At 42.3% G+C, this 19,311-nt stretch overlaps 1 protein-coding gene across 1 annotated transcript in view; it reads right to left on the bottom strand.

Annotated features, from left to right (window-relative positions):
* Window positions 1-19,311, bottom strand: part of LOC124634712 — a 35,277-nt gene that overhangs the window by 10,131 nt on the left and 5,835 nt on the right. The window contains exons 6-32 of the mRNA XM_047170372.1: window positions 16,634-16,782; window positions 15,986-16,191; window positions 15,367-15,536; window positions 14,815-14,960; window positions 14,235-14,370; window positions 13,822-13,975; window positions 13,397-13,625; window positions 12,973-13,100; window positions 12,375-12,500; window positions 10,754-10,892; window positions 10,492-10,683; window positions 9,762-9,907; window positions 9,070-9,450; window positions 8,902-8,995; window positions 8,311-8,480; window positions 7,743-7,853; window positions 7,337-7,481; window positions 6,957-7,096; window positions 5,703-5,832; window positions 5,135-5,335; window positions 3,475-3,762; window positions 2,793-2,967; window positions 2,101-2,265; window positions 1,692-1,856; window positions 1,150-1,358; window positions 579-743; window positions 78-205 (exon numbers count right to left, since the gene is read on the bottom strand). Coding sequence (XP_047026328.1) covers window positions 78-205; window positions 579-743; window positions 1,150-1,358; window positions 1,692-1,856; window positions 2,101-2,265; window positions 2,793-2,967; window positions 3,475-3,762; window positions 5,135-5,335; window positions 5,703-5,832; window positions 6,957-7,096; window positions 7,337-7,481; window positions 7,743-7,853; window positions 8,311-8,480; window positions 8,902-8,995; window positions 9,070-9,450; window positions 9,762-9,907; window positions 10,492-10,683; window positions 10,754-10,892; window positions 12,375-12,500; window positions 12,973-13,100; window positions 13,397-13,625; window positions 13,822-13,975; window positions 14,235-14,370; window positions 14,815-14,960; window positions 15,367-15,536; window positions 15,986-16,191; window positions 16,634-16,782 — 4,588 coding nt within the window. The remainder of the gene's footprint in view (window positions 1-77; window positions 206-578; window positions 744-1,149; window positions 1,359-1,691; window positions 1,857-2,100; window positions 2,266-2,792; window positions 2,968-3,474; window positions 3,763-5,134; window positions 5,336-5,702; window positions 5,833-6,956; window positions 7,097-7,336; window positions 7,482-7,742; window positions 7,854-8,310; window positions 8,481-8,901; window positions 8,996-9,069; window positions 9,451-9,761; window positions 9,908-10,491; window positions 10,684-10,753; window positions 10,893-12,374; window positions 12,501-12,972; window positions 13,101-13,396; window positions 13,626-13,821; window positions 13,976-14,234; window positions 14,371-14,814; window positions 14,961-15,366; window positions 15,537-15,985; window positions 16,192-16,633; window positions 16,783-19,311) is intronic.

A 19,311-nucleotide genomic window follows, 5' to 3' on the forward strand; every position in this document is an offset into this window, starting at 1 on the left:
AAAGAAAAAAAACATAAATGCAGTTGAAGAAAACATTCTTGTCGTATATGGCAATATCATCGTCATGGTTACGTTACCTGAACTGTGGAAGATCATGGTAAGGTACAGCTGGGTTGTGGTGCAGCATGAAGAAGCGGTCGAGAGCTTCGTCAAGCGCGGGCTCGGGGAGACGGCTCCACGGTAACTTACACGCCTCATCTAATATCTAGAGAAAAGGGACACGATAACAGATTGCTTTTAGTTTTGCTAATTTTGTGGTTCAATAGGGGTGCAACTATGGAGAACAAAATGACGAGCGGAGATGTAATATTTAAGAATATATTAATAAAATAGCGACGCCAAAATCGGGGGACGAGTAACGCTTTGGAACCGGCCCAATGATTTTTTTTTCAAATCCGTTCAAGTTAGTGTAGAAAGATTGGCTTTCTACACTGATAGTTTCTGTCTCGCCCACCATACGGTGTACAGTGACTTCGCAGAAGGCGCCTGACCTACCTGCCATAAGCCATCTCCGCTCATCTTTCCTTCCTCCACTAGTATTTCCACACTTCGCAGTACCAAATCCTAGAACATGTTACCTGCTGTGAATGCGGCAACATGGTGCTAGTGAACAGGTACAGCAACTCGGCGAGGCGTGGTGAGATCTGTGTCGCGTCGCAGCCGCGCAGCAGCGTGTCGGCGACTGTACCGCGCCACGCGTTACAGCACCACGTTGTGAGCTCCCGGTCTGTGCTGGTTGACATCTGAACAGACAATGAAGGTTAGATGTAGTATTCAACTTGAAAGAATATGTAATGAGAAAAGACAGTGCCATGACTTTATCATCTCATAACGCACTCGGGAAAGTTAACGCCCAATTGTAAACGAGAAATGAGGACATCTTCCTAACAACGGATTAAAATCTAGGAGTCCGTTAATTCTAAAGCTCTTTGTGTGACCACAGTTATTCTTGACCACGATGACGTAAATCTAAGTTCCCGAGTCAGTCCTAGTACTTGACAAATAAAATGGAATTATGCGTCCTGTAAGTTAAACATTCGGGAAACAAATACCGCGGACTCGTGCTATACATTTTAAACATAACACTCACCTTTGTACGTAACTGTGTATTTGTATTAAAATATTTTTGTGTACAGTAAAATTACCAACCTGTAAAGCCTGTTGCAAACACTTCCCGTAGAACCACTGGTGTTCACTCCATGGTAATTTCGCCAGTTCAGCAAGCATAGCGGACGCTTGCACACGACTCTCCTGTGCGGCGGTCCCCGCTATACTGGGTGCGGAGACTGAACCCTGGACGCTTAAGTAGGTTTGGACCGACCACTCGAATATCTGTTGTAGAAGGGGCACTTCCGCACCTGAATAATGTTTAAAGCTATAAGTATTTACTTTACATATTTTGCAAGTTTTTGGAGATGGTAAGATAGAAATAAATAATAATATGAAATGGCAATTTTGAAATCGAAAAGCCAAAAGAGTGTTTTGCATACGGAAAAAGGTAGGAGCTGCTTATGAATTATTTTCTTTCCTGTAACCTTAAAATGGGTCATCCATATACAATCGGATCGAATTGGATTAAAGCTTATATTTAAGACTCTAGGTGATGTAGTCTGTAAAGTTTAAATCATTGTAAATGGGCTTACAATAATGTACCAGGATATTCAGTCAGATATTATATTAGTTTCACTTACCTGGACAATCCAGCATGACCTGATGAACGTTATCGACGAAGTGCCGCAACATGGGCGTGTACTGCTCGTGGTCCCCGGTGGAGGGCAGTAGCGGGGGCGCGGCGGGGTGCGGGGATATCCACGGCCCCCACGACTCCTGTAGCGTCGCCCACGCGTACCATGCCACTGGGGACAGAACATTAGGTATCTGGTACTGCGCTGACTTCGAAATAAGGACTAGCATCGCCAACAAAATTTATAAATCAAAATGGAGGTTGTTTTAGGCATAAATATGTGTCAATATTGGTGTGTTACTGTAATGTTTAGTTTCCGTAATATCTTAATAGTCGTTATTTAGCGCCCGACATGCCTCAACATGCCCGTGCGCGCCTCCCACCATGCACGCCCAGCTTGTGACGTCACTACATACCTCTCTCCGGCTCATAGCTGAGTGCTCTGGCGGCTGCGACTGCTGCTCGCTGCAGCGCGTGCAGCAGGCGCGCGACGTGCGGCGCGTGCGCGGCGTGCGACGTGCCGCGCGCGCCCGACATGCCCGTGCGCGCCTCCCACCATGCACGCCCAGCTTGTGACGTCACTACATACCTCTCTCCGGCTCATAGCTGAGTGCTCTGGCGGCTGCGACTGCTGCTCGCTGCTGCGCGTGCAGCAGGCGCGCGACGTGCGGCGCGTGCGCGGCGTGCGACGTGCCGCGCGCGCCCGACATGCCCGTGCGCGCCTCCCACCATGCACGCCCAGCTTGTGACGTCACTACATACCTCTCTCCGGCTCATAGCTGAGTGCTCTGGCGGCTGCGACTGCTGCTCGCTGCAGCGCGTGCAGCAGGCGCGCGACGTGCGGCGCGTGCGCGGCGTGCGACGTGCCGCGCGCGCCCGACATGCCCGTGCGCGCCTCCCACCATGCACGCCCAGCTTGTGACGTCACTACATACCTCTCTCCGGCTCATAGCTGAGTGCTCTGGCGGCTGCGACTGCTGCTCGCTGCCGCGCGTGCAGCAGGCGCGCGACGTGCGGCGCGTGCGCGGCGTGCGACGTGCCGCGCGCGCCCGACATGCCCGTGCGCGCCTCCCACCCGGCACGCCCAGCTTGTGACGTCACTACATACCTCTCTCCGGCTCATAGCTGAGTGCTCTGGCGGCTGCGACTGCTGCTCGCTGCAGCGCGTGCAGCAGGCGCGCGACGTGCGGCGCGTGCGCGGCGTGCGACGTGCCGCGCGCGCCCGACATGCCCGTGCGCGCCTCCCACCATGACACGCCCAGAGACCGGATCACGTGCCCAAGCTTTGCAAAAAAACAAACTATATTGAGACAGTCAGTCTTAGTTTAAGGTCAAAATTGCGGGAAGCAGGTTCATCTTTCTGGGAAATATTAACTATTAAGGCCGCAAATTCGGAACGGCGGGGCGTGAATGGACCGTTTCAGCATGCACGCTACTAATTCTCATTAGAGGGTGCGTGGTCGCGGGGCGTCCAAGTTGACTTATCGGGGGCCCTCATTCAAAAACAAATGACAAAGAACGTCAAGCTCTCAACAACGCCCCACTGCACACCCCGCTCGAAAGGGACTACAACGGCTTTCGTTTCAACAGCCTAAACTGTTGTCACACATCTCACTATATGAGCGCAAAGCTCTCTCGAGTCCACCACTCCTAGTACATTTTGTCTTTCGAATTAACTTATTGCTATGAATCTATGAGGTGGTGCTTTATATCTCCCTTGCACAGCCTCTACATTCCTTACACACTTCCTCTTTCAAAATACCACTCCTAATACTCCTAGTACTTCTTACCTGATCGAAGGGCACTCCAGCGGCTTTCATTTCAACAGCTCTGACCACATGCGTCCAATGTGCAGGGGGCAGCTTATTATTGATAGCCGCTGACACACATCTCACTATATGAGCACAAAGCTCCCTCGAGTCCACCAGTACTGCGCTATGTACTCCTAGTAGTTCGACTAGCATGGTGTGTTCAGGAGCCGGGGAAGGACCCCAGCGTTGGACGGCGTGAATTAGGGCCTCAAGCATGTCTCTGCGTTGGGTCGCGTCTGCGGTTTCTGACCAGCGAGTCATTTCGAACTGGGGAAAAAATCCATCACACTACATTTCACGCCAATAGGGTTGTTTCCTAGTATTCATTTAGTCAAAAATAAATAAATGCACCGAAAGTTTACAAAACTAGAAACACGATAAGCATTTATATTATTATTATATTATTTATAACTGACCATATATTTTTTTTTTAATTATGAAATTTTAATTTAGAGCCTATGACGTCACGCCATTAAAAACGACGAGAAGAGACCGATGACGTCATCCTTTCTATATTTGACAATAAAGTATTTGACAGTGACAGATATATAACCCGAAATAACCTCAGAATTAATGTTTTGTTTATTTGCATCTGTGAAGCTCTGTGTGTTAATTGGATTTAAGTGATACAACTGATAAAGAATTATGGAGAAAGGATTTATGAAAGCTGATAGTTCCAATCTGCCAAGAGTCTACCTCTTATATGGTCGCTCAATTCTTTGCCAATAACCAAGATTTTTATTCAGCGGAACGTGGATGAACAGTTTATTTGGAGCACTAATAGTCGTATTTCCACAGTCTCGCACAACAAAAACCTTGTAGATATTCATTTAATTTAAGTTTTTTGAAACAACATCAAATCTTTTCGAACGCTGACACAAACATAACCTCAATATAAAAAATAAACACAAACTTTACGTTTCTTTGCACCGTTTCATTTTACCGCGTAAACAACTCAAAACATTTGAGTTATTTTATTTTTGTGCTTAATGTATAAAAATAATTTACATGTATAAAATATTGTAGTTTTAGAAGCTATTTTATAAAAATACATGATTAAAATTAAGAAATCAATTAGTTAGTACGATACTTAGTTTTTTCTCGTCAGATGTACTTTAATGTAAAGGAATGAACAGTGAGCAGTGACGTCACAGTCACGTGATCTAGCGTTTGCTGAGCAATGTTTTAAGAAAAATAGAAAAAAAAGTAATACATAAAAAATAAAAAGATTTGAGACGAAAAATGAAAGAGAGGGTGATCTTTAAATTATTTAGAAGCTATCTAAATAGATTTCCGAAAATTGGAAACAACCCTATTACCTTAACATTTATAAAGTTGCCCATTTGACGGCTTTTACATGCACGTTTTTAACCGACATTCCAAAAAGAGGAGTCTTCTATTTAAAAGTCAATGATGGCCGTTTACGGACAAGTGAAGCTTTCGTGTAAACAGTCAAATGGTAACACGGTTCTTATAAGCTTTGCCTTTGTACTTGATTTATATTGATCTCATAAACTGTTAAATAAATGGTTCAGAAATGTAAAATTAAGTGACATAAAGGGCTCCCGAAGGAACATAAGTGGGTTCAAACGTGGCACTACTGTCCTTTCCTATTCGCTACAGTTTAATAGTCACTCACCTTAGACAAATAACTGAACACAGCATGCGAAGGCAGACTAGAAGCCAACAAGGCCGTGTACACCTTATGCCAGTCCCCGGGCGCCAATCTTCGCGGCGCTAACAGAGCTCCGCACAATGTTTGCTGCAGCGCGGTGCTGGCGCGCTTACCCCATGTGGAGAGCAGGTCGGCGGAGAGACGCCCGTCGTGGCATATCCAACGCTACAGTCGTGGTAAACAACAATAGATATTTTTATTACAAAACAATAGATTATTTCATATAGACATAATATCACAAGTTTTTATGCAACGTCAAGCTAGGTGCACAATTCGTAGGAGCGGGTCTTATGGAGAAAAACCGGCAAGAAACTCAGCAGACATACTTTTCATTTTATGATTAGAAGTTGTTTTCTTAACATAAAAAGCGGAAAAAATGGACTTAGTTCAATCAGGGCTGAAGATTTCTCATAACAACAAAATAGGTCGTAATTAAGACTCCTTTCTCTTTTTAATATTTCTAGTACACTTGGCTAGTAAATAAAAAAAAATTCCACTATACAAAAACACGAATAAGTTCGTAACACGTTACCTCTGCGAGATCAGTAGTGAGCGCAGTAAGCAAGGTAGCGGCGGGTGCGCAGGCGCCGGCGCCGGGCGCGCCCGCGCAGCGCCACGCGCGCTCCGCCACGCGCACTCCCGCCTCGCTGCTGCACGTGCGTCTGTACATGATAAAACTTCATGAAAACCTATGTAAGTAGGTATAGTAAGTTCAACTCAGTCTTGCGCGCGGCCTTATGTGTGGGTAACCCTTGTACATATGCAGTGACTTTGTGTGCGTGACAAGAGGTACAGTCGGGTACAAATACAGTTATTTAGGGGTTGTATACGGCTGTTTAAAGAAAATCGGTTATTACGTAATTTAATGTTTATTTATTTATAATGATTCTGAATCGCTACTTGAAAAATCAAATGATGAATTTTCGGATTCGCTACTCTCACCAAGGTCAATTATAAATTTTGACTCCATGTCAAAATGTCTATAGTAGGTATTCTTATTTTTTCTTTTGTACATATCGACAAGTATTACCCAAAATCCCTTCATCAATTTCACTTAAACGTTCTTTTATGAGTTTCATTATTTCCGTCTTATTTTGGTCGACATTATGCGAAGCAATATATTTTTTATTAATTCCCCACACATTTTGTTCACATTATTATACTAGATTATACGTTTTTTTACATTCTTAGTCGACACTTTTATTTATTGTCCGCGTACCCCGAGCTAGAAAATATGTAAGGAGTATTTAATTCATCTTAGATATTTCACCTCATTTATTTCTTAGATACTGTCAATTTGATATTTGAAAAAACGTATGAGAAAATAATGAAAAACTGTAAAATGTAATAATAAAAAGCTCTGAATGTTGTTTCATTTTTTGGAACGCTACCTGACTCCTTAAACATTTTCTCCGTGAAGAACTAGACATTTTCGTAAACGACTGTACCCATAACAAAAAGCGATAAGAACACGTCATGCTCGGACGACGTCACTGTCACACGAATGAAAGTTGTATATTTATAAGCCGATGCACACATAGGGCCGCGCGCAAATCTGAGTTGAACTATCTATACATTTCTTTTGGAGGAATTTGATACCAGATATCGTTTGTCACACCTGCTTATTCAAGTATTTGATATAGAAAATAATCTTGAAATATTGAGCATTTCATTAAAAACAAAAAATGTGACATGCGAGCGCTCTGTTGTCCTTGATGTCGCGCTCAGCGTCCACTGAGATGCACCACTCTTGTTCCTGTATATACTCATACAATATGTCATATACCTCGCGATAGTATGTAGCGCGGCGGCAGTCTTAGCGGCGTGTGGTCTAGCGCGAGCCAGTCGCCGCAGTGACACGCGAGCGCTGTGTCTGTTCTCCTTGATGCCGCGCTCAGCGTCCACTGAGATGCACCACTCTTGTTCCTGAATAAATAAATAAAGCCAGTGGTGTTCATATATATTAGCTTCACTACTGTTAAGTTTCATCAAAACGTTTATTCGATAGCGCAGTTTTTGCGCAATATACAGATATGTATATGGTCTAAATATACTTTAAAATTATCGCATTAATTAAATGTTTAATTTTGTACATAAATTATTGTTAGCGCAATAATTGCGCAATCACAAAACTTCACTTAAACGACACTCCAAACAGATACATACCGGTATATAAATAGTGATGGGCTTGCACTTGTTAGCGCAACTCTTGCGCACGGGCGGCAATGCGCGACGCACGCGTAGAACGCTCACTAACTCCCACAGTTTGCTGTCTAGAGCTGACACGCGGGATGCTTCTGTACACCAATCACTGTGTTTACAATGGAAATATAAATAAATAGTTGCATTTAGTCCCAAAGATATAATATAATAAATAAAATGTTTTTAATTCAGACAAATTCCAAAAATGAAATAGACAAATTTTCATACTTTCGTAGGAATTAAAAAAGTTCTTACAATTTTGTCAAACAGTTTCCTTCTACATGTCATGTCATCGATATAGATTTCTTACTAGAGGGAACAATATTCAGCGATAAAATGAAAATATAATTTAAAAACACAATGGACTTACTGTGCGAGCCTTTCGATGTCTTTCAAATGTTTATCGACAAGCGATAACAATGTTCGCGCGTCTCTGAAATCGACGTCTTCTAGAGGCGACTTTATCAATGTGCGTTTTCGTCTGAAAATAATAAAAATAATTGATGATTTCCTTTTTCAAACTGTTTTTAATAGCTGTAAGTCCTTCATCTATTTAATAAAATAAATAACTGCACAAGTGACAGAAACATAACGATATGATCTGCGATCCTGCTATGTTTCATGCATACTCTTCATCATCCTCCGAGCCTTTTTCCCAATCATGTTGGGGTCGGCTTCCAGTCTAACCGGATACTCATATACTTAAAAAAATCTAGTCGTAGTAGGATAAGATCCACGTTTTACAGTATCTTTAAACTCTTACCTTCTTCTCGAATGGTCTTTAATCTTCAGGATATTATCAACAGCGATATGGAAGGGCGTCTGCGGTGGTGAGTTGTCAGGCGGCGGTGGTACACTCAGCAAGGGAAAGCTTTCCATCTCTATTGATGGTAGAAGACGAGGCACTGATATAATTCTACATACTACAGCATTCTCACCTTCTCCTGGAGTGGTCCTTAATCTTCAGGATATTATCAACAGCGACATGGAAGGGCGTCTGCGGTGGTGAGTTGTCAGGCGCTGGTGGTACACTCGGTAGGGGAAAGCTTTCCACCTCTATTGATGGTAGAAGACGCGGCACTGCGCGTTTCCACGCCGCTTCTAGAGCCTGAATAAATTGTCCAAGTGTTTTATTTGCTGCAACTCATAGCGTTGCTGATGACTGAACCCTACATCTTGTCTATATTGGTATTGTAAAGCTGAAAAGATTGTTTGTTTATTTCTCAGGAACCTGTCTGATTTGAAAAAAAAATCAGTCTTAGATAGCCCATTTGTTCAGGTAGGCTCCACCGCCCTATGCACCCTATGGTGCTTTTATCCGGGTCCGCGGAGTAGTTCCCACGAGATAGGGGTAAAAAACGTTGGCAAAAGCTAGTTTTGACATAAAGAGGATTGAAGCCATTATACGTCGAAGACATAAAGCACCAACATTTATTAAAAAAAAAAACGAATTCTAAACATTTGCTTTGGGCAATCCCATGAAGTCAATATCCATATATGTCAAGATACAGCAATGTAATAAGACTTACATGTTCCGGTATATATCTTGCAATATCAGCAAAATGAGGTGGAGCTCGCACCTTTTCACCTTCTTCCAGCCAAGACAAATACTCGTTTAGCATCCTTAAAGAAAATCAACTATGTATAAAAAACAACAATTTAAATAGCATGGAGGTTCATACAACGATTAGACTTACTTTTCGGCAGCAGCATGATATGTAATCAAACTGAATATATTCCTCTTCGTTTCAATCGCCTCCCTATTCGGACTGGCTTCCTTCTCGCTTCGGCTATCATCGGCATTGTCATCACTATCGCTGGAACCACTCGATTCTCCGGTCAAATCGATAATCGATAACGCTGGGAGAAGACTATCATCGGTATCGGCCGGACTTGCTCGTTCTGCTCGTTGAATCGATTGCGTTTCTCCAGTATCGATAGATTTGTGCTCGTTTTTAAGTGTCTCGCCTTCGTTGTGATGGTAAGTTATCGTGTCTAGTAGTCGTTTTTTGATTTGAGCAAGCGTTCGGGACTTCTTCATTCCGCTGAAGAATAAAGGTCCTATTGCGGGCACTGGCCTGGTGGAAGCAAATTCCAATTTTAAACTTACTCTAACAAAACAAATGCAAAATATTTTTAGGGAGTGGGTCTTTTGGACAAGAACTGACAAGTTCTCCATACATAGCCGCTCATTGCAAAATAGGAGTGTTCACATAGATTTTGTCATCCAAACAGTAGGTAAACGTTGTTGTATAAAAATTGCTCTCCTTCAATATCTTTTTAAAATATCAAACATACGATGGTCTTTATTTATTTCCTCCTTACGTATTGTTTGTTGGTGCAGATAAATTAAATAAACAAGTAACATAGGTACATAAGTATAACTTACCCATATTCAGGTGGTGTCTGCAAATACAGATGCATGAGCAGTCTCCATAATGTCAGGTGAGACGGATGGGCAACAGGGGCCACGAGCGCTGCGGTCGCCGTGCGGTATATCACCAGCTCTTCTGCGGATATCGACGCGCCAATTTTCTGAAGAAAATAGTACAAAGTATCATGGCTGGTGCACATTAAGATGGTATGATGAAGAATTTAAACTTGGGAAAAGGAGATTGAAACTTATCTCGTTCAAATACGACTTAAATTTCAATGTTTTGGTTGACGCCGTGGCATCGTGCCGCGGAATGTGACGTCACGCGCTCGATGTCTGAACACCCCTTCTTCCATCCACTGGCGGACTCGCGCGACCTCCAGACCCGGGAGACCTCAGGCGAAACTAAACTAGTCAAGAAGATACAAGGCGCGCGGGGTCTAGAGGTCGCGCGAGGCCGCCAGCAGCAAGGCTGCCGGCCGCTGTCATTTCAGTGTGACTCGTCCCTAAGTTTTAGCGCAAGTGATTGGCTCGCTCGCCTCCCGCGCCGCGTGCCACGCTCGCAGTAAGCACTCGCTGTGTAACGTGCTGACGTACCTGCAGCGCGTTGTCAACGTGTATCTTGTGTGCCTGTGCGCGCTGCTGGTGTAGCGCGCTCAGTAGCCGCGCGTACAGCTGCGAGCGAGCCTCCCGCGCCGCGTGCCACGCTCGCAGTAAGCACTCGCTGTGTAACGTGCTGACGTACCTGCAGCGCGTTGTCAACGTGTATCTTGTGTGCCTGTGCGCGCTGCTGGTGTAGCGCGCTCAGTAGCCGCGCGTACAGCTGCGAGCGAGCCTCCCGCGCCGCGTGCCACGCTCGCAGTAAGCACTCGGACAGTAACGGAGCGGAGGTTGCGTTTCGCACAGCGTGATCTATGTGTTCTTTTGCGTTTTCTTCCTGTACAAAGTGAACATTATTACAGCAATTTTATCAAGGAACAAATAAAAGGAGTTAATGTATCGCATACCTGTAACAGAGAGTTAGCGTATGCGTCGAGACGCGGCCAGAGTCGAGTCGCGACTGCGGCGGCGTCGGCGAGCGAGCATGCGCCGGGCAGGCGTGTACGCCAGAGCGCTGCCAGCCATGCGCACAGCGCGCCGCCTGACCTGAGCACACACGGTACGGACGATAAGCCTTCTGCCGCGAATATTACGGACAGGGGGACGGCAGTGGCGCGAGAGCGGAGTGGAAATGGAAGACCCGTACACGATGTGTTGTGTTCGTGATTGTGTCGTTTAGATATTTTTTTATTCGCGAACGAAACGCCACAACAAAGGCGATATTTTACACGTTTTTTATTAGCTTCACCTGTATGTTTGTATGTTTGTTTGTAACCGACTTCTTTGGGCGCGATTTTGACCCACTTTAAAAGGCCAGATTTCGTTCAAACTTTGTATATTTATTGAGGACCGATGACAATACACTAATTTGATAAAACTATTCCATTTTTTCAATTTGAAAAATATGATTTTTGTTAATTTATATAATTTTCATCTATAGTCGATAAGGTAAGAAAATTAATTAAAATTTTCTATAATTTTTCTCTACAGTCGATAAGGCAAGACTCGATGTTAATTTTTATTTCCAATAATTATCTTTAGCCGTTTTCTCTAATATTGAATTTTTTTTGTATACTAAAGAGAATTTTAATTCTACAAAACAAATAATAGTTTTAAAAAATTAAAAAATCACGCTTTCACGTCAAAATCACCCATGTAGGAGTCCCCAGAGTTGAACGACGGGGCCAAGCTTGCGCCAACACTGGGACGCCAGACTGGGCGTCCCAGACTTGGGCCAAGACTGGGCAACTCAGCCTTGGCCGTTCCTTTGGTAAACCAGACTTGGGCCAAGGCTGGGTCAGCTAGCCTCGGCCGTCCAATGGCGCGCCAGTCTTGGTCCACGACTGGTTCACCTAGCTCTGGCCATTTGATGGTACGCCAGACTTTGGCCAAAGCTGAGTTAACTAGCCTCGGCCGTCTAATGGCGCGCCAGGCTTGGGCCAAACTGGCTAAACTAGCTCTGGCCATTTGATGGTACGCCAGACTTGGGCCAAGGATGGGTAAACTAGTCTTGGTCATTCAATGGAAAATCCAAATATAAATTAATAATAGTGTAAATAAATAAAAAAATATTTTAAAAAAAGCGTGGGGTGCTTTTTAAGATATTATCGAAACGAAAATCACTCTACTCATATCTGTCAATAAAATATTTATAACTATTGACACCATGCACCCCACGCTTTTTTTTAAATAAAATATTTTTTTTTATTCACACTATTATTAATCTATATTCATTGAAAATTTTAACACTATTTTCTTAATTTAAATTCATTAAAATTTATTTTCTATTTTTTAGTTCGGTTTTCTATAAAAAGCGTGTTTTTTAGTTTTTTAAAACTATTATTTTTTTGATTGACAACATTAGACACGTCACAAGAATAAATCGATTCAGGCCGAGAGGCCGCTTTAAAAAAACAAAGCTGATAAATATTTAGTGCCCATATAATATTTTGTTATAAGTATAGAATCAATCCGTTGAGCATGAAGGATTGGAAGAGGGAATGATGATGGGTCTCACACAGTACTCACACGTTACTACAGTGCGCCAGTAGCAGCCGCAGCAGCAGCTCGGCTCCCGCCTCGCCGCCGCGGCCTAGCGCTCGCTGCATCAGCGACGGACCAGAGTTTAGCAGTGTGCTGAACACCTCGTTAAACCTAAGGAAAATAAACGTCCCCGTTCCCGTTTATGTGTATAGTCTTAAATTAGGTTTCAAGTTCTTGTACTATCTTAAATGATATAGCGGTCTACAGCCACGCCTTTACGCAACCACTCAAATCAAAAATCTTCAACACCACGGAACTGAAAGAACGACTGGAAATGCCATTTAACCTGTACAGTACGAAAACCAGTATCCATAAATTCACCCATAAAAAATTATATTCTACATTCTAAAACAGAAAAGAAGTTTCGTTGTCCTTACATTTAGTTTCATCTCTGCGTAAACGTCTACTTATCCTTTTCAGAATAAGGCCCTAAGCAATTTAGATAAGGCTGTGTTTACAGTACTTAGCTGCGGTCGTCATAGTGTTGCGATTTGGCGCAGAAAGTGGCGTCGGACAAAACACCTCAACGGCACTTCCACGTGTTCTTTCTCTTCAATGTTCAAGCCAACGCAAAGCAACTAACTTGGGTGTGAAAGCGACGGACTCCGGCGAGTGTGCCATGACCAGCATGACTCCCGAAAGGCACTGCACAGCATCCCGCGGTCGAGCGGCCGCCAGCTTGACCAGCCCTGACACGCCTTCTGAACATATCTGCCAGATAGAATAAGCTTTGACTTGATGGGGTTGGAGAAGAGAGTAGTTATCATCAACATTTTTTTGTCTTTGAGGAAAGCGGAGCAACGATACAATGTTACTTATATCAAATATGCTTTTAAATAAGGTCTTTACGTAAGGTCAAAACTTTAGTATGTCAAATATTAACGTAAACGAATCTGTAGTACAATTTAACCCCACAAAAACATATCAAATAAGCAAGTTGGACTTATAACAGAAAACATGAAAAAGTGTTATTTTATAAACAAATAGAAAATATAACAATAACTTACCACAGGTATACAATGCCCCCACGAAGAGGACAATATCGCAAACGCTATACTGAACAAGTCCCCCGGCTGTTCCCCCGGCGGGGGTGCATCGAGACACATCCCCCAGCACGTGCGGTGCACGCGCAGGCGACGGAGCACGCTCCAGCACCACTCGGGGGGAGTGGGCAGGGGGTGCACGTATGTGCATAGCCAGGCACCGATCGATAGTTGGACTTCTAGGGGGAGACCGCTGGTGGGAATAGATGATATCGTGGTTAGTTTACAAATTTTTCAGACAAAGTAAGCTTGAAAAGAAAAAGAGCAGATAATATTAATTAATCATAAAGCATTGAAGTTTAACCGAAAGTTTGTACAGCAGTGCAAAACAGTGACAGTATCTCCATGCTGTTCCCACGCCATTTGTTACTATACAATATATAACTTACACATGCGGAGTATAATCCAACTCCAGCAGCAGATGCTGGAGCAACACTTGACAGCGCCGCGACCAGTCCTCCAACAGTGACAGTATCTCCATGCTGTCCGGATGCCATTTGTGAACGTTTAGAGTCTTCACACATGAAGGGTCTAGGGTTTCCACTGTAAAGCAATTTATTTTTACAGTAAGTAATGCGTCCAAATACATTTCATCATCATCAGCCTTTTTATCGTACTGCTACTGGGCGCAAGCTGCTTCTTACACAGTGAAGGATTGAGCATTAATCCCCCGTTTGCTCAATGTGGGTTGGTAAAATACTGTTAAGGAAGGCTTTAACTTTATAGAAAAATGTTTACATCTTATACAAGTCCCAATATCAAAACTTACTCAAATTCATATGACCAAAAAGGTATTACTCACCAATATTGAAATCAGCGACTATATGCAGCGCGATGACGTGTAGGTACGGGTGCGCTGCAAGCAGTCGCGGCACGCACTCCCGCGCAGCCACGTCGCACTGGCTCTTGCATGACAACGACTTGCGTTTTAGACCAGTCTGCAATATATAAATCGAATATTAATGTCTAGCTTCTACCAGCAATTTCACCCGTTTCCTGAGAGAACTACTTCAGCATCTGGATAAATGTAGCCATTATAATACCGGACAATACCTAAGCTATTGTATGTGTAAAAATATATGTGAGACCTGTTTTATAGGTACCTATAGCTGTTGTCAAGGTAAACTACGTTTACCGCGACCAGCCTTTAGATGGATGGAGACTTCCACGTCTGCTAAAGCTGTTTTGAGCAGATTTTTTATCATTGAAAAACATTTCGCATTTTGATTATTTTTGGGTAGTAAATATCAAAGCCTCGAGAGTAGGTCAAGATGACTGGTCTCATCAAAGGATATTGAAAAAAAAAGTAATAAATTACTTTTTTACCTTAGGTACATAAATAAATAAATACATATTTAAATCCTCAAATAAATATTAATTACCTGTAACAAAAACTCCAGCACAATCCTAGCCAGCTCGTGATCGTCGGCGCGATCGATGGCGGCCTGCGACACGATGCGTATGCGCGTCTCACACGGTAACACTGGCAACTCTAGTGAGAGCAGCTCTAATTGTTTCGGATATTTATCTGTTGGGTGAGAGATGGGTTGTTTGATAATCTCTTCATCAACAGGACACATTCATTCATTCTTTTAAGGAGGTGAGAAAATTGATGAATAGTACAAAATATAAAGGCGTCCAGACTCATTGTAGACATTGCGCAGACACAGGTGGATCCTCTATTCCCTCACTTTCATAGCCCTATAGGGATTATGGGCGTAAAATATAACATGGCCAGAAAGGTGATACATTTTGGGTTAACACCGGTTGCTTTGGATTATTTAAAGTTTATTGAAACAAGTTCTATAACTCATTTCTGCTAATTAAAATATTTGTCACTCACTATTTTGTACTATAAACAAAATGATACATAAACTTCGGCACCACACAACGATGAATCAAGTAAACTATGTTCATTTTATAGCCACACTCACCATGTAACCCAAGTATAATAGAGATGCAGTAATCCTTAGCGGTGTTATCAGCGAGTAACGTGGCAGGCAGCTTGTCCAACTCCTGCGCATCGAACAGAGTGACGCCCGCTGAGAACACTGCTTCGAGCTCAGCAGTTATTTTTTCTTCTAGCTCTCTGATGTAGGATGATCTAGAAGACATAAAAAAATAAGTTTAAATAATACAGGGGAGGAGTACATAGCGGTAGTAAATAACTGATATAGAAGTAGCACATAAGAGAGTACTAGAGCAGATAGGAAGACCACATAATAGGAGGAGTTTATAAGTACATAGGGGGAGCATAAGGGAAAACAGAGAGGTAGTACATAAGGGAGTAAAATGTAAATAGGGAGCACATAAAAGTTTATAGGGAGATTACATAAAGGAATATTTACAAATAGAAATATCTAAATGTGAAGTCACTAGTTAAAATTAACATTCTGGAAGTTAAATAAATGTACCCCCTTATGGCAGCTCTGCCACTGTTTTCAAGATATAGGGCACAGTAGTAGTCTAGTGTAACGGTCTCTGCCAAAACTGTATGTATTTTTTTTTACGAATAGTTTTTTTTTATTTGATCACTGCACCATAGTAACATACCTAGATATCAAATGCAAGCAAGCCAGCGCATGCATGACCCTCGCCGCCAGCTCCCTGAGCACTGTGTGTAGCCGCGCGTACGTGGCGTGCGCGCGGCGCGCGCGCAGCAGCGCGAGCAGCAGCGCGCGCACGCCGCAGCACGCGCGCAGCACGCCGCGCCCGCCGCCGCTGTCGCCCCACGACTGAGCACGCGCGTGGCGGATGTCCTGGACGCAATTATAAATAAGTAGGTACATGGGTGATCATAAAATGACAAATTCTTATTCTACATTATATGGAAAATAAATTTTAATATATCTAGTAATTTCTTATGCTCTCTAAGCATAAAAAAATCCCATTTGTTAGACGATATGATTTTGCTAAATATTCATAATAGTAGCGCCAATGAGCAAATCGCTATAGGTCCGCGTGGCCACGCTGTTGCCGCTCTTATTGTTGTTAAGAGAACAAAACCTATTTATTCAATAATACTTCGCATTTATTAAATAACTTCATGAAGTATAACTTATATTGTAAACACTTGATTTATAGAAGTTTTTAAAGAGTTTCTTGCCGGTTTTTCTCCACGAGACTCACTCCTTGAAACCGCATAAATGGCCATTACAAACAAAAATGTACGTATAAATAAGATCCATATAGATTACTTACAGAATGAGTGAACAGCACGATCCTAGCACACAGGTCCCTTAACGGGAATGCCGTAAACAGTGCAAGCAGATCACGCTCTCGCAGGGTACCATCACTAACCGCGCCACCGCCACCCTGAGCGTCCAATTCCTCCCATACTTCAGAAAATTCTGAAAGGTTTTTTGGAGAATAAAGTATAAGAATATGGATGGAAGAAAGGGCCGTCATCGTCGTCATCATAACCATTGAACCAGTGGCGTAGCGTGGGGGGGGCAGGGGGGGGCAAATTCCCCGGGCGGCAGCTTTTAGGGGACGGCAAAATTTACCCAATTAAAAAAAAATTGTTCGCAACTAGTATCTGCGCCGCTACATAAAACTGTCTAACAATAACAAAACATTAAACAGAAAGTTGAAACTTTTTAAACTTAAAATTAATTATTGTTAAAATTTGGTACTTAAAACACACGTGATCAACGTCTAAGCGGCGAAGCATCGCGAATTCTCGCGATATCTAACTTTATTATTATTGACTTATAATAGGCATGATGACAAATTTTTAAATTCCTTTGTATGATGTAGGTATACGTCTATTTTATAGGGAAAATCATTAATTTTAAAAAAATGCGAAGTTTTTTTGTCCAATAATTGCATTGAACATCCTTGGCAGTCGTTACGGGTAGTCAGAAGCCAGTAAGTCTGACACCAGTCTAACCAAGGGGTATCGGGTTGCCCGGGTAACTGGGTTGAGGAGGTCAGATAGGCAGTCGCTTCTTGTAAAGCACTGGTACTCAGCTGAATCCGGATAGACTGGAAGCCGACCCCAACATGATTGGGAAAAAGGCTCGGAGGATGAATTGCATTTTTCTCTGTCCACTTTGAATCCGGCGCGAAAACGCTTGTCAGTGTCATGCCGTCACTTGTGACGTCACGCCTTGGGTTGACAAGATGCAAGTAAACAACGCTCGTTCAATAATTAAGTTTTTTTGTATTATTAAATATGAATTCGAAAGTGTATAAGTGGTGTGGGGTCCCCCAGTGTAAGAACACATCCATAACAACTCATTTTAAGTTATTTGTGTACGTTTCTGTGGTTTCTCACATTAAAAAATACGAAAAAAGTGGCTTAAACTTGCAAGGCGAGATTCAAAACCAATATTGCCCAGTATTTTTTACCCACACCATTATTTTTGTGAAGATCACTTTGATGTAAGTTTTTACATAGTTTTCTAGATTCTAGTATAATATAGGTTTTGTACGAGGTATAATGGTAAAAAACCGGCCAAGTGCGACTCGGACTTACCCACGAAGGGTTCCGTACCATAAAAAAAAATCACGTTTGTTGTATGGGAGCCACCCAAATTATTTATTTTATTCAAATTTTCAGTATTTGTTGTTATAACGGCAACAGAAATATATCATCTGTGAAAAATCCAACATGGACGGACGGATGGACGGACGGACAGAGGAGCGAAAACAATAGGGTCCCGTTTTACCTTTTGGGTACGGAACCCTAAAAAGGTGCACAACTGTCTGTTACTTTTAGTTTACACATAGACATAATACATCTTTTTTGCATCCTAAAGATATCTTTATTTGATGCCAAAAACTCTCCTAGCATATATCGATTCTAGGCAAATTAGCGTTGTTTGCCTAATCAATCCTTGCTTTATGATTCGTGTTATTTTATATTCGATTTTAATAACATTTACATTCAAATAGTACTCGTTATAAACAATTAATTAATGAAAACACAGAGATTCGCAGAGGAAGTTTACAATACGAAATGTGACGTTTGTGCGAGTTTTTAATGCGTCGACCAAAAGGTGACGTCACGCGCTCTGATTGGTGTTCAAGATATCATGGCGGATTGCCTTATTTCGTAGTTTTATTTTATAAAAATAAATATTAATCACATTATTAAAAAAGAAAACAATGCGCGTTTTATATTCCAAGCTTCAACTTTAATTTAATAAGTATAATATTTTAATGATTTTTAATTACTGTCATCATGCCTATTGCGAGCGGGGGTTTTCGCAAGGACGTACAACCCGTGCCGATAAAGAATGGGATTAGAAATCGCGACAGCTGTATTTGCTGGCACGGGTTGTATATTAAATAAAAAATAATTATAATTTCGCGCTCGCTTCGCTCGCGTATTCAGAAACTGTATGCGCTTAATTTTGCATTTGTCAACAAACAAAAAGTTAAGTACGTTTGGGCTAAATTTCACGTAATATTTTGTTTAAGTCCGATAAAAATTTCGCGCTCGCTTCGCTCGCGTATTCAAAACCGATATGCCCTTATTTTTGCATCTGTCAGCAAACAAAAAGTTAAGTACGTTTGGGCTAAATTTTACGTAATATTTTGTTAAAGTCCGATAAAAATTTCGCGCCCGCTTCGCTCGCGTATTCAAAAACGATATGCCCTTATTTTTGCATCTGTCAACAAACAAAAAGTTAAGTACGTTTGGGCTAAATTTTACGTAATATTTTGTTGAAGTCCGATAAAAATTTCGCGCTCGCTTCGCTCGTGTATTTAGAAACTATATTATTGCCCTTATTTTTGCATTTGTCAACAAACAAACGTTAAGTACGTTTGGGCTAAATTTTACGTAATTTTTGTTTTAGGTCCGATAAAAATTTCGCGCTTGCTTCGCTCGCGTATTCAAAAACGATATGCCCTTATTTTTGCATCTGTCA

The sequence above is a fragment of the Helicoverpa zea genome, chromosome 11 (genome assembly GCF_022581195.2).
Source record: "Helicoverpa zea isolate HzStark_Cry1AcR chromosome 11, ilHelZeax1.1, whole genome shotgun sequence".
Taxonomy (NCBI): domain Eukaryota; kingdom Metazoa; phylum Arthropoda; class Insecta; order Lepidoptera; family Noctuidae; genus Helicoverpa; species Helicoverpa zea.